The sequence below is a fragment of the Homalodisca vitripennis genome, chromosome X (assembly GCF_021130785.1).
Source record: "Homalodisca vitripennis isolate AUS2020 chromosome X, UT_GWSS_2.1, whole genome shotgun sequence".
NCBI lineage: Eukaryota > Metazoa > Arthropoda > Insecta > Hemiptera > Cicadellidae > Homalodisca > Homalodisca vitripennis.
The window spans coordinates 56,231,477-56,245,804 of NC_060215.1; the positions used below are offsets into that span (position 1 = coordinate 56,231,477).

The following is a 14,328-nucleotide window of genomic DNA, read 5'->3' on the forward strand; positions in this document are numbered from 1 at the left end:
AGCTACGGCATTGCAACATGGGGAGGAGCATCAAAAAACAACCTAGAAAGGGTGCTTCTAAAACAGAAAAGAGCGATTAGATGCCTAGCAGATCTTAACTATCGGGACAGTTGCAGAGAACCTTTTAAAGAGCTGAAAATTCTAACAGCAGTTTCACTTTACATCAGGGAAACAATTATGCACACCATCTCAACAACGCAGCCGAGACATAGAGATCTTCACCAGTATAACACCAGACATGCAGGAAACTTCTCACTTCCCCAACACCACCTGAGTTTGTCGGAACAAAAACCCACCTACAAAGGTGCCCTCTTTTTCAATAACCTGCCAGAGCACCTAAGGAGGGAACATCCAAAGCGCCTCAAGAAACAGCTGACAGCATGGCTTCTGGATCGATCGTTCTACTCGGAGGGAGAATTCCTGAATACCTCATTCAACATATAAATTGATACTGAACCTTATCTAATATTGACGCATGGCTGTTCTCTATGAATATGTCAAATAAAGAGTTGTCTATTGTTGTCTATTGTCTATTCCTTGGATATAGCATTAAAAACACCAATGGTCCCTGAGGAACTCTATGCTTGATTTTTAGTGTGCTTGATTTATGTTTTTACTAATTGATTATTTTGTTTTAACGTAATCTCCACATACTGGGATATGCACGAGAGGTATGATCTAAACCAATTTAGAGAAAGATTTAAGTTAACCACCCATAACTTTATAACCCATAAGTTTGTCGAGAAGGACTTTGTGAGAAATACTGTCAAATGCTTTTCACAGTATTTGAAATGCTTATGTCTATCGAATCTATTTAGTTTCAGTAAATTCTAGCAAGTCTGAAGTGGTGGATTTACCTTCACGGAATCTGTGCTACTGCTCATCAACTAAATTGTTGTTTTTTAGATGATCTACTAATCGATTGTACATAACACACTCATAAATTTTTGATATAGAGGTTAAAACCGATAAAAGACTATAATTGCTAACTTCACAAAATTTGTATAACACTTTTAGATATATTTTACATTGGTATAATACTTTTAGAATACATAAACTTTAAAACTTCAGGGAATTTTACAGTTATAAGCGAAGAATGAATTAAATGAGCTAAAGGCTTCAACAAAACTTTATCGACATACTTCATTAGTTTCAAAGGAACCTTGTCATGGCCAGACAATGGTTAATTTTTTTTTAATGATGAAATAATACTGTCTAACTCTTTCTCATTTACTAGATTAGACCGAAAGGGGTTTTGTATAAGGTTTTGATCCGATAGAACGTTCACGCCTGTATCACTTGTAGGCTGTGGTTCTTTAGACGTATTTTGAATTAAATCTTCAATAACATCTATGAAATAATTATTGAAACAATTTGAAATGGTTAAAGGGTCTGGTATTACATCATTATCATTTTTTATACAATTTATAGAGCCCTTTAATACATTAGAACTTTTTCTAGTCTCTTTATTTATAATTTGCCAGGTTTTCTTACAAACATTATCTGAATTTCAATTTGCTTGATATTTTTTTACTTTCTTTTTCAGAAAAACTAAGTTAAAGTAGTGTTGAAAGATATTGTTGAAAACATCAAACTTATCTACTGTTATCTACATCAGCTAAATGTATTAGCAACCAATTTACATTGGACAGAACATTCTTAAAAACACTCATATTATTTTCTGAAAAATCCCTAAACTCTACATATTCCAATTTTGTTTCTAGACTATTTGCAACTTGTAGATTTAGTTCAAAAATTTTTCTCTCAGGATCAAACAGTGCAGTTACAATACCATGTGTTAATGACTTGTCAAAATTTGTGACAGTATTTTCGATAGCATGTGAGGAATTTGAAGTAACTCTTGTTAGAAAATCTACTAAGTAATAAATATTATGACTTTTGAGAATATTCTATAATTTTTTAATTTCAGATGAGGAGTTTAGAACATTGAGATTAAAGTCTCTGGCTATTACACTTATTTTTATATCCTTAAGACCCACTAATATTTCAAATAATTTATCTAATCTAATTAAAAATTCAAAATAACTACCCTGGTGATACGACTGTACTCAGATATAATAGGAAATCCTTCTAAAATCAAGTTACAATAACTGCCAGGGGGACGGTTGGATGGTGTGGCTGCAAGAAGGTTCGTGGTCAGAACTATGGATGGTCTTGGTTCGGCAGGTTTTGGGTTCACAATGTTAGAGGTTGAGTCAGGATGAATTTAAGGTTGGATTAAGATTTCTTGTGTTAGGGATGTAGAAGGTTTATGGGCTGGATACATCAGAAACAGTAACAGCACTCCTCAGCGTCCACAGAAATTCCAGGTGAGATAGGCCGTTTCTCAGAACTCTGCTTGAAGATTGGTTGTAGGAGACTATGTAGATGGTGGCTTGAGTACTTCTCTAGAACTCGTTAGTCTTTTGATAAAATGGTTTGGTTGAATTAAGTCCCTCACACATCCCATTGGCGAACAAATAAGAGTTTTAAGTCTCTGTTTTTTAAAGTTTTCTGCCAACTGTGTGAAAGCAATGTCGTAGTCTTGAATTGTTGGTTTTCCATTGCAGTTGGATTTTGTCACAAGACTATAAACTACAGCTCCATTTTCAGTCTTCTGACAGATTAAGTTCTTGTCCACATATTCTGAGACAATAATAGGCTTGCAAAACTTAGGCCTGAAAAGCACTGCCACTCCCCCTGACATGTGACTGAAGTCCGCAGAAATAGTGTGTGCAAACGCTGCTGTAGGATCCATCTTCCACTGGTAAAAGGTATTAAACATGTCAGCTTCCACAATATTTATCTTGCTTGAAGTATCAGTGTTAATAGGCACATAGTTTAGAGGTTCTTTTCTGATTTTGTTTGTTTTTTTCTCTCAGTCTAGGATGTCTGCAATCATATGAACAATGCATGTTTTTCCTCGGTTTTTGAAGTGTAGTCCATTGTTAGTTTAGAGGTGACATGGTACGAGATGTTCTGTGGTCCTCTTGTTTATTCTGGTAATTTTTATGTTGAGGTCTGGCATATCATGTCTCATTGTAAAGGACGCCAGAATTAGGTTGGTGTGTTTTGACTTCTTTATCAAACCATGAATGGCATCTGTGATTTTTATCACCTCTGCTGATTGAACACTATTTGTTCCACCAATAACAAGGAGTCTGTCACTCTTCCCCAGATCCTTGCAAACGTCTCTTACTTCCTCAATTACCCGGTCTAAATTGGCACCTGTTCTTATGAAGGCAGATACATTGAACTCAGCGTGCCTCTCAATCTTAAGGCTAAGATTTTTACCATGGTTATCCCCCAGAATTATCAACTTAGGTTTTGACTCGTTTTGTTTTTTAAGAGGGTAGGGAGTTTTCAGATTTCCTGGTTTTTTCTGTTTTTGGTTCAGAGCTTTCGTCTGCTGTTTTCAATTTAGGGAGCGATTCTTTTTCTTTGCTTTCATCTTGAATTAAACCATCAAAGGTATTTTAATATTCAATTTGACTCGAAAATCGGTGAGACAAATGCATAGTTTTCTTGCTAACCACTTGCCATTCATTTCCTGAAGAGGAACTCGGTAAACTAGTATAGCAGTTAAGGCATTCACTGGAACTCATTAAAAAAAATTCTTCTAATTTCATGTTTTCATTTTGTAAAATTTCTATCACTAATTGGATATCCTTACCGTCAGTTTGTATTTATTTAGCTCTTCCAACCAAATTTAAGTTTGAAAATCGCTATTTTCGTTTTTTTTTTGTTGTTACTTACAAGACTTTTAAGTTCCAACAGCTCTTTATCCAGTTCAACACACCTGTCTGTTACTGCTGTTAGTTGAAAATTTTTATCTAAATGTTTAGGTGTGTTTATTGTATTATCTGGGGTCTCCAGGTCCCTGTTAGAGGACTCACCGTAATGTTTATTTAGGAGTGGATGCTTTAAGATTTTTGGGTGTCTTTGGATTATTTGTAGTTATTTGTGTTTTTTCAAACGTCTACTGGATATTTCAGGGGCTTTAGAAATGTCTGCAATTGCATTTTTAAATGCGTCTTTGTGCCTGTTTGAAACACTTTCTACTGTGTATATAATTTTATTTTCCTTGTAAGGATACAAGTCGTTCTTGTTTAGTAATGGTTTTATTTGTGGAAAAAAATTCACTTCATATTTAGTAATAGTTTTAAATGATTTTCTGTCAATATTAGTTATTACCAAAGGCCAATTAGGACGACCTTCGACCTTAGCAAATACTGGGTCATTTACTTTAACCCTTTCAGTGCCAACGTCCGACTACACGGACGTACATAAAATGTGCAAGAAGAGCCAGCGTCCGACTACACGGACGTGTTTTAAAATATTCGTAAAAAATACAAAAAAATATCTAAACAATCCAAATGTTGTTATAATTGTATTTATAAAGATATAAACTAATAGAAAACATTCAGTTGAATGTATTTCTATTACATTAGTGTTATAAATAAAACAAAATCAAGTGGCTGTGAACGTCGCTAGTCTGAGTCAGCTGGCGTCTGTTGTTTGCTAACCAACTACGCAGTTTCGCCGATTGCGCCGAGCTAACTTGTTGTTTCGTTTATTGTTGTAAAATGTTTACAAAATGAAGCGTATTGCATCACCTCTTAGTGAAAACACTGTACGGAGAGTGTTAGAAGACGATAGTAATGTTGTTGTGAGTGATAGTGAAACGGAGAGTGTTTAGCAAGATGGGTACTTTGGGATTATACCGACCACACCCAAACATGAATCGTTATTTGAAATTTTGCTTCTACTGATTACTAGATTAGCTTAGAACAATATTTCGTCAATATAAAACAGGAATTGTCTTATCGCAAACCCCTCCCCATCCTCAGACAGGGTCAAAGTCGAGCGGTCTTGTAGATAACGTGCCTTAATCGGGATTCTCGAGAAAGATAAGCGACCTGCCGTAATCGGGATTCTCGAGAAAGATAAGATAACAGCGACAATAATACCGATCACAATACCTGGAAATGCTTGTTGATAAATGGAATGTTAGTTCTGTTACTTAATTACATCGTTTTATAAGTTAATTGAAAAACGTTTAAGCGTTGGGGGCATATAACGGAATCTGACCCCATTAACAATTGATAATCGTTGTAAGTTTGTAATTTTGTAATTAAAGAGTTGTTTTTTTCGTTCTATAATGTTTATTTCTTAAAATTTTTATTTTTGTGTTCTTCATACTGGTGTGGACGGTATAATTCCAAAGTACCGCAAGATGTGCGAAAAATCCAAATACGCGTTATTTTTTAAAAACAATGATAAAACCTTTATTTTTGAAGATAGATGTAAAACTTTTTTGTGTATGTGTTCAAAAGTATGTGGAGGTTCAAATACATACTCAATTTAGTGAACAAGGATTTTTTTACTGGCCTTATATTTACACCAAACTGAAAAATTCATCATAAAATTTTATGTAAGTAAAAGTTTTTCTGGTTTTATATTTGTAATGCACGTTGTAGTAAATTTATTTTCCTGTATTAATTTAAAGCACATTGTTTAGAGCAAAACAAAACAAAAAGTAAAAATTTTCATAAATAAATAACAAAACTGTGACAGTTTTTGCAAACTGCTGAAAAATTGGCAATTATAGCCTGGCTCTTCTTCCACGCGCACTAGAGAGAATGTCTGGCACTGAAAGGGTTAAATTCTACTTCCTTATTGTTTGTAGTGAAGAAGGTTCCATTTTATAGAATTTCCCTGACAGTAAATTGAAAGAAATTATTAATTTTCTTGATAATATTTAGGTTAAATTTAAGCCTCTTTTTAAAATTATGTACATTTTTTAACAATTTATTAAGTATTCGAGAGTAGCTGCTCAATCAACCACCCTATGAACACTTCTGTTATGAAACTGTTGAAAGTATATTATAGCTAATTAGATCATTGTTTTCTTTTCTTCAGAAATAAGAAATACTAATTTTAAACTAGACAATCTTATTTTTAAATTTTTCTTTTCGATTAAAACAACTTTTTGTGTAGCAAAAAATTAAAGCCCTTATTGGGAATCGTACACTGGTCCTCTATTTAGTATGACAGCTCGACTGATGACAGCTGGTGCCTTTACCATCTGAGCCACTTGTACTTGTTGATAGTTACTATTTTAACCCTTCAAGTGACAAGGTTAGAAATTTACCAGTGGCAAGGTTGGATATTTTTAACCTAACATCACTTTATTTCCAAATGAAATTTTATATATATATATTAAAACAATGTAAACACCTACAAATATGCATAGCAATGTAAGCAATTTTAAAACAATACTCTTACCTTACTGTGTGTGGTAGTGTTTAGCAACCCAAGCTATTGTAATATATAGCAATACTTGTAAAAAATTCAAGACAATTTTGTCTGCCAAAATAAAGACAAATACAAACCGAAAGTAAAATAATATTGATAAAAGCAAGATAATTTATAAATTTATCTATGCTTTTTCATACACAAAGTACAAAAACATTTTACAACCGGCCATTTGTATACTGCCATTAAGCTGTTAATTAATGATGCAGTAAGTCTCTACAGAATTGATTGTGAATCCTGCAGATCGATCCTCCAATCCGAATCTATATTGAAAGTACGGTGGATTCGAGATTAGGTTTCAATACATCACTAGTTATTATTATTATGCCTTAAAAACTTTGAAACAGAAATTTTCTGTGAAAATGTCATTACCATTAATCCATGACTTTTTAGTGACTTTCATGACCTCCCATTAAAATCCATGACTTTTCCGGTACTTCCGTGACTGGTAGACACCCTGTTTCATTGTAAAAGGCTTTATTGAGTGTTGTGATAAGTTAAATACCTGAAAACTATACTTTAATTCAATGTTATTATTGGTAAAAATTGCGTAGTAGGTGAATGAACCATTTTTAATTTTTGACCTATCTGTTCCATATCAAACTGTGTTATTTACTGATTTTGTTTTAATTCGTGTAACATTTTCACAGTGCATTTCAAATATAGTCTAAAAACTTGTTATAATGGTTTTTTTATTTCTGTTTAGTTATTTTGAAAACAATATATCAGGAGTAGGTAAAAACAGTATTTTTTTGGAATTTTTCCATTTCTTATAGAAGTCACAACAAACCATACCTTACACAAATTCAAATACACAGTGCATTTCAAAAATACTCTAAAATTTTCTATAAAGGTTTTTTAATTTTTGTTTACATATTTTATAAACAATATATTTAACAATATATAGGAGTAATAAATATTATTTTTTTGGAATTTTTACATTTCTTATATAAGTCACAACAAACAATACCTTACACAAAGTAAAATACATGTATTATATATTTTACATATTCTCTTATGCTAAAGAAAACAAAGCAGCATAAATATTCAGGTCAAAAGTGAAATTTTCAAAATTTATAATTGATTTTACATTCCTTTAGTGAATATTTAAAACAGAAAACAACATAGTAGTCTTGAACTTTACAAACATGTTCTATTCTTCATAATGTCAGCTCTTATTTAAGTATACATAAATTGTACTGACTCTAGTCCGGCATCAAATCTTATTTTCAAATATTAGCTAACAAGCGGCTTATACACTACTTACATGTACTGGCATATTAAAATAGTCAGATTTAAATTGGTCAGCCATTTCTCCAAACTGCTGGAGTGTGTATTCTCTTTGTGCTTGTTCGAACCCGAAGGCTTCCGTCGGTTTACTTACTTCCTCGGCCACACACTTGGGACACCGCCAGTCACCTGCACAATGTTATTTACACAGATTAGTAAAATCTCATTTATTCAAATAAGACTACTTTTCTGATGAAATGTCAAATCTAGAGAATCCATTCCAGTAATATATCTTCTTATTTTTACTAATGACCTCCCAAGTTTCTTATCCAACTATTGTGTTTTATATGCTGTTGACACAACATTGTTAAATGTAGGAAAAGATCTTAATCTATTACTTGAAGACAGTGAAACCACATATAAAAAATATTGCATATGGCTTGAAAATAATAAATTATTACTTAATAAAAATAAGACTGAAAGAATTGTTTTCGGGCTTAAAAACACTGAGAATAGATCTGTTAAACTCCTAGGAATAAATATAGACTGCAAGCTCAGTTGGAATGAACATACAAATCAATTGTGTAAGAAATTGGCTAAAGTTCTTTTCTTATTAAGGAAACTAAAAACATTTACCAGTAGGGAACTTATTTTAAATGCTTATTACTCTTTTATTGACTTTCACCTATTATATGGTACTACAACTCTTTGGGGGAACTTCTCTGGGGCTCAACGGGTTTTTATATGGCAAAAGAAGGCAATTAGATGTATAGTGGGAATTGGGGACATTGAATCGTGTAGACCTCATTTTATTGATCTACACGATAGAATACAATAGAATATTTTATTGTATTCTAACATTACCCTGTGTGTTCATGTTTCAGTCAATTATGTTTGTTACAGAGCATTGTGCAGAATTTAATTTAAGAAGTAGTAAACATGTATACAACACCAGAAATAAAAACCATATTGATGAACAATTTGTACGTCTAAGATGAAAAGAAGTTACATACATATTGGCATAAAGCTTTTTAACAAATTACCTCTTAATGTAAAGTCTTTGTCTGTAAATTGTTTTAAATTAGTTCTTAAGAAATGGTTTTAAAAAAAAAGCTTTTTATAGTTTAGACGAATTCTACAATGTTTCATTAGATGAAATAATATTTTAGGTGTAATATATTTATATATCATAATTTGTCATATTTAATAATTTTGTATTATTTGTTGTATTTATTGATTGTTAATTTTATTAACTGTTATGTTTGTTAATTGTTATATTTGTTCATTGTTATATTTTTTTAATTGTTATTTTTGGATTAAAACAACAAATTATTTTACATTAAATTTACACTGAAGTCAAATGTCTACTATTTTATTTATATCATTGTGCTACCATTTAATTGACTTATGTGACAAAGCCTATTGTAACTTATATGTTATTTAACAGCAATAAACGAATTGAATTGAATTAATTTTCTACAATATTCATCAAATATTGTTAACCACTCCTTAACATGAAATATTAATTCCTTAATATTTTCCAAAACAAAAAACGCATTCTATGAGATCATAGCATTATTTAAATATTCTAAAAAATATACCGGTACAGAATAGGTTTATTACTGTATGGAAGTAAGGGATAAAGGGAGTGCTTTAAAGCCGTGATTGGATTGGACAGAGAAACAAACTTGAGAACAAAAATGGGAGGCATTTATTACCACTTTTTTCATACAAAAATTATGTTTATACAGTTTGTCACCATTTTTATTTGTGCTGCTAATGTTAATTTAAGTTACATTGTGCTGCATGGTTCTTAGTGCCATGATAACCAACAATAATAGGCACTAAGAAGTCTACTTTTCCAATTGATTTTTGTAGAAAAATAGTCTATTTATAATCAGAAATAAATATAAATTTTAACTAACAAAAAATATCTAAATCTTTTTAACAGAACCACCTACTATTTTTATTTTAATGGCAATGTATTCTATTTGTATTTGAATTTTTAATAATGAATATGTGATTGTATATATATATATATATATATTATATATATATATATATATATATATATATATATATGATTGTAACTGTAACTTACAATTTTGTTTAACAGCCTAGAAATTCTAACTAGCCATTCCCATATTTGGTTATTAGATTTTGTAGTAAAACCTTACTACATGGCCATATTGTTATGAAAACAGATATAAATACAAAAATATAGAATATATTTCTTTGTTCAGTAATTTACAGTAAACTAATTATATGTTGGAACAATCAATTTTAAGTTCATTAAAATAAATAAACTGAAAATGGTAGAAACCTTTTGAGTGTCTCAGTATTAACGGTGTAAAATATTAATAAAGCAACAGTGTTGTGCCGATGATTCGTCTTTTGATAATATTTAATATTGTACAACATTATTCTCATCATTGAATTCTATTATATTCTATAGGTTCTTAACTACTCGTATATAGGAGTTTTGTATTGAGTTTCTACTTTTTTGGTCTGAGAATTAACCATTGAATCTCGCCACTGCATAGTTGTGGCCGTGTGCAAGCCTTTAAATTTTACACTTCCTTAGACAAATCTTACCAAATTAAATGACATTCAATATATTAGAATACACAGCAGAATACTGACCTTCCCATTAAGTATATTTTGTTTTGTGCTACGATAGTTAGCAGCCTGTTTTTACTCTAAATATTGAGGTGTTTCAGTTGAAAGCTGTTTTTAGTAAACATGAATTATGGCTTCGCATAAGCACGAGTTATTCTATAAAGAAATCAATGAATTATTGAACAATGATTTTAGTGAGTTATCTGACAGTGATGAAGAAGTTGAAGTGGATATTTTTCAGTCGTGAAAGTGTGATGAATTTATTTTTAGCGAGATAGTTCGTAATGAGGACTTCAACTATGGTCTAGGCTATCTCAATGAACCAATAACAAGGCCAGCAGGTGATACTGCTATTTTTACTAATAATTCCCTAAATGAGCCTATTTTGAATATTGTCAACTTGCTTGTAAACAAGGTGATTCAAAATTATAATGAAAGCAATGATTGTACTGGTAATAAACGAACTGAAAATTATTGTAGGCCAATACCCAAGCATAGAAAGCTACCTCCAATCACCTATTTATGGGTGAAATATACCAACCTTTTCTACAGATATTTATTTACATTTGATAACTAAAAAGATGGAATAAACGCTTATTCTGGAATCTATAAGAGTAGGTTTTTTCTTATTGTTGTTTTTCAAGCAATTAGTATCTGACATGTTGAACAGCAGGATCTGTATTTTCATGAAGTTGTTTCCAAGCTGTCCAATGTTTCTACTGCAGAAATTAACACTGGGGACAATACCAACAAAAGTAAAATCTTTTTTTGGCACTTTGTGTACTGATGAATTAAAAAATAAAATAAGAGATAACTAACTGGTCTACTCATTTCAACAACACCACTCTTACAAATCCTAATACTTTAAATCTTTGAGGACCAATAGAGGATATATTGTCCAGATATTTTCTGCCGAAATAGACCGCTGAATGATAATCCGTTCTTGATAGTAACGATTTAATGACCATTCCATTTTGTTGTTACAAACAAGCAGATCTGTCTGATATCCATTGTTAATACCCAAATGTATGCTGGATGATATTTGTATTGTCAACTTAAAATAGCTATTGATACTGTGTTTCAAGTGTATGCCATCTGGAAAGTTAAGTCTAATATTTCATCGGAACCATTCAGGATCTCATTGATTCCAAATCTTAAATACACAATATTTGTATTGATTACCTTTAGGTATCTCCAGTAACGGGGGCATCAAGCAGAAAGTGTGATAGCTGTCGTCACATCCATCACAAAGCAGCATGAACTCCTCTGCATCACCACGTGCACATTTGTGACATACATACTTGGCCAGCTGCAAACAGAATGTGCCATCAAGTAAAACATGTATGCCGAAATTGTAGCAAGAATAGTGCAACCATGGTTTTTGTTAGTTAAGTTCCAATTTTCAAACATTATTCTCAATATTACCAACTAACTTTCTAAATAAATATTCCATTTCTAATTAATTATACAGCCTCTACGGAAAGTAACAGTTCTTTTGAAATAGGTAGTGATATATACATATATATAATTAATATCCTTATTTATAACATAACAGAATGTAAAACAACTTGCAAAGCTGTGTGTTTACTTTGAGTCACAATTATCTATGCTCTTTGCTTATGATATATTTGTTCATTGATAATATTAGTCAAGCCAGCATAAGTTCTTGCCATGATAATTAGTAAAATGTCTGCTAACGGGTTGGTTTGTTATGCGATTACGTCTTGTTTTTGTCGAGTTGTGCCTTCTTCAATTTGTACATACTGTTTTTTGTGTTATTTTATACCTCATATTTTGTTAAAATTGCTCTGTGGTCTGACTAGAACTAAAGACTTTGGTATTCGTACAACACTATTATATTATGTTAAGATAATAAACTAAAAAATTTATCAATATTTTATAGATAAAGTTATTACAATTTAAACTATAAAAATGATCTAAGTTAATAATTGTGTTACAATGTGTTTTCTGGATTCAAACAGGTCAAATCTTTTGCATCAGGAAGTTATACACAGTCAAAATTCAATTCTAACTAAAACATGCATAAAAATAAAATTTAGGACTAATAATGGCAATAAGTAATAATGGCATTTTCTGAGAATCAGAATATTGCATATTAATACTCAACAGATCTTATTAGAGACCTACCGGATCGTCTTCAAAAGCCATCTTTTTCCCCTTTTTACTCTTTTGTTTTTCCTCCTTGCGCGCATGATAGCCTGCCATTTTGGGGCCAGCACCAAGAAACTGGAGTCGTTTCAATTCCTTTGTTGCGGTGCCATCTCCTTTTTCATTTTTATCATCCTGAAATAAACAAAATACAAATGTCTAATTATTGAAATTTAGCAATGTAGCGGATAACATATTTTTTAAAGTCAAACTCTTTAGTATTTTCTGCTATGGTGCATTTGGCAACTTAAACAATTCTAAAAACTGACTAACTCAAAGCTTGTACTTAATCCACATCAAAATAATGTCAGAAAAAGAAACTTATTTTTCAATCACAATGGTTGTTTTAGTCCACAAATTTAACCATATCCTTTTCTGTCTTTAATGAATACTGAATTCACTTAATACAAGCGCTGCTTAACTATTATCGATCAAGAGAAGCTAACAGCCAGAGCTATGTGATAGTAATAACTCGACATCGGTAGAGATTTAACATCATGGAATACAGTAATGGGCGAAGATAATAAAAAAAAGAATCTACTATCTACATTTTGCAGAAACTATATTTGAGATGTATAAATAGGAGATAATTTCAAATAGTAAACTCTGGAGTATAAAGAAAATTTCTTGGGTACTTACAACTGAGAAAGCAGAGTCTACATGAAAGTTACAACTTTTGGTCAAGATACAACTAACTCTATTTTTATCAGACATCAGACCCAAAACAGAATTGGTTTGTCAATACAAATTTACCACTGTTGATTTCTTTTTTATGTAATTAATTTTTAACATTATATTAAGCTGTATTCAGTCATTTTTCATACCTGTTATTATAAAAATAAAGTGAAAAGAATGTATTACCAGCTCAGTCTTGCAGAATTGATTTCCGAGCTGATATAAAAATATGATGAATTATCAACAGTTAACTTCAAGTTGTAAACATTATTATTATGTGTTACTTGTTCTACGGTTTTATTATTTTCAATAATTACTAATTTTGATAACAAAACGTTAAAATGGACTTATGAGAAAAAACTTTACTTGATTTCTCTTAAATTATTTTCAATTGTTATTGTACCAAAATAACAAATAGTGTACCATTAATTACACAGAAAGTGTATAGATGAGAATTCAAACATATGCAAGAAAATGTAACTCTCCAGATTTGTCTCATATTTTTACTATAAGTAGTGACTTTATTCAAGGATTTTTTTGTAACATAACTGATTTGTCTGGCAAACCATAACATGAGAACTCTTAAGTCATCTGATATTTCATTCTGAAATCTGATCTTTTAAATCTGTACCATTCAAGATTCCTAGTTTGTTATAACACTACAAGAACTATTGACAAAACTATACATATAAAACTGTTACTCAAAATTATTGAACTCACTGTCTTAGTATACTAAAATAGATTCCAATAAAGTAACAGAATGAAATTTAGACATTAACTGCTATGGCACTAAGCATATTCTCTACACTTTTCTCTAATACATCTTTTCTGGCTAGAAGTACATGCGATTAAGAAAACTTTCAAGTATTTTGCATTGTTCCCAATAGATTACAGTTGCTTATTTTTTCACTTTCTTCTCAGGATGTTGCATGGTGTATTCTAGACTGCTTCCACAACTTGTTACCACTAAAATCATGAAAACTGTGAGAACCCTTACTTTATTGCAAAAATTATCTTTTACGTTGTCGTGTAAATTCTATGAAACACATAGAAAACATTGTTTTAATTTAATTCCATAAATGTATTATTTAATATACATTATAGTTTACAAACATTAAAAAACTATTATAATCTGGGATAGTTTTGTTTTTTACAAATGTTATAGTATGTAAATGCTATATATTGTACTAGAACGTAAAAATTGTTATAGGTTGTAGTAGAAATTCCTGATAGCTCTAGGAATGTTTTATTAGTACTACAAATAGGGAAACTTTTGAAGTATTACTTATTGTACATACAGTATAACTAATTATAGTA

General features: G+C 31.0%; 1 protein-coding gene and 1 long non-coding RNA gene across 2 annotated transcripts in view; one reads left to right on the forward strand and one right to left on the reverse strand.

Annotated features, from left to right (window-relative positions):
• The window catches only part of LOC124369011 (lysine-specific demethylase 5A), a 101,087-nt gene that overhangs the window by 66,572 nt on the left and 20,187 nt on the right, over window positions 1-14,328 (reverse strand). The window contains exons 6-8 of the mRNA XM_046826637.1: window positions 12,316-12,471; window positions 11,350-11,476; window positions 7,586-7,737 (exon numbers count right to left, since the gene is read on the reverse strand). Coding sequence (XP_046682593.1) covers window positions 7,586-7,737; window positions 11,350-11,476; window positions 12,316-12,471 — 435 coding nt within the window. The remainder of the gene's footprint in view (window positions 1-7,585; window positions 7,738-11,349; window positions 11,477-12,315; window positions 12,472-14,328) is intronic.
• On the forward strand, window positions 4,423-5,667 carry LOC124369012. The gene is made up of 2 exons (XR_006923032.1): window positions 4,423-4,669; window positions 5,305-5,667. It is a non-coding gene; the product is annotated as an uncharacterized LOC124369012 (long non-coding RNA).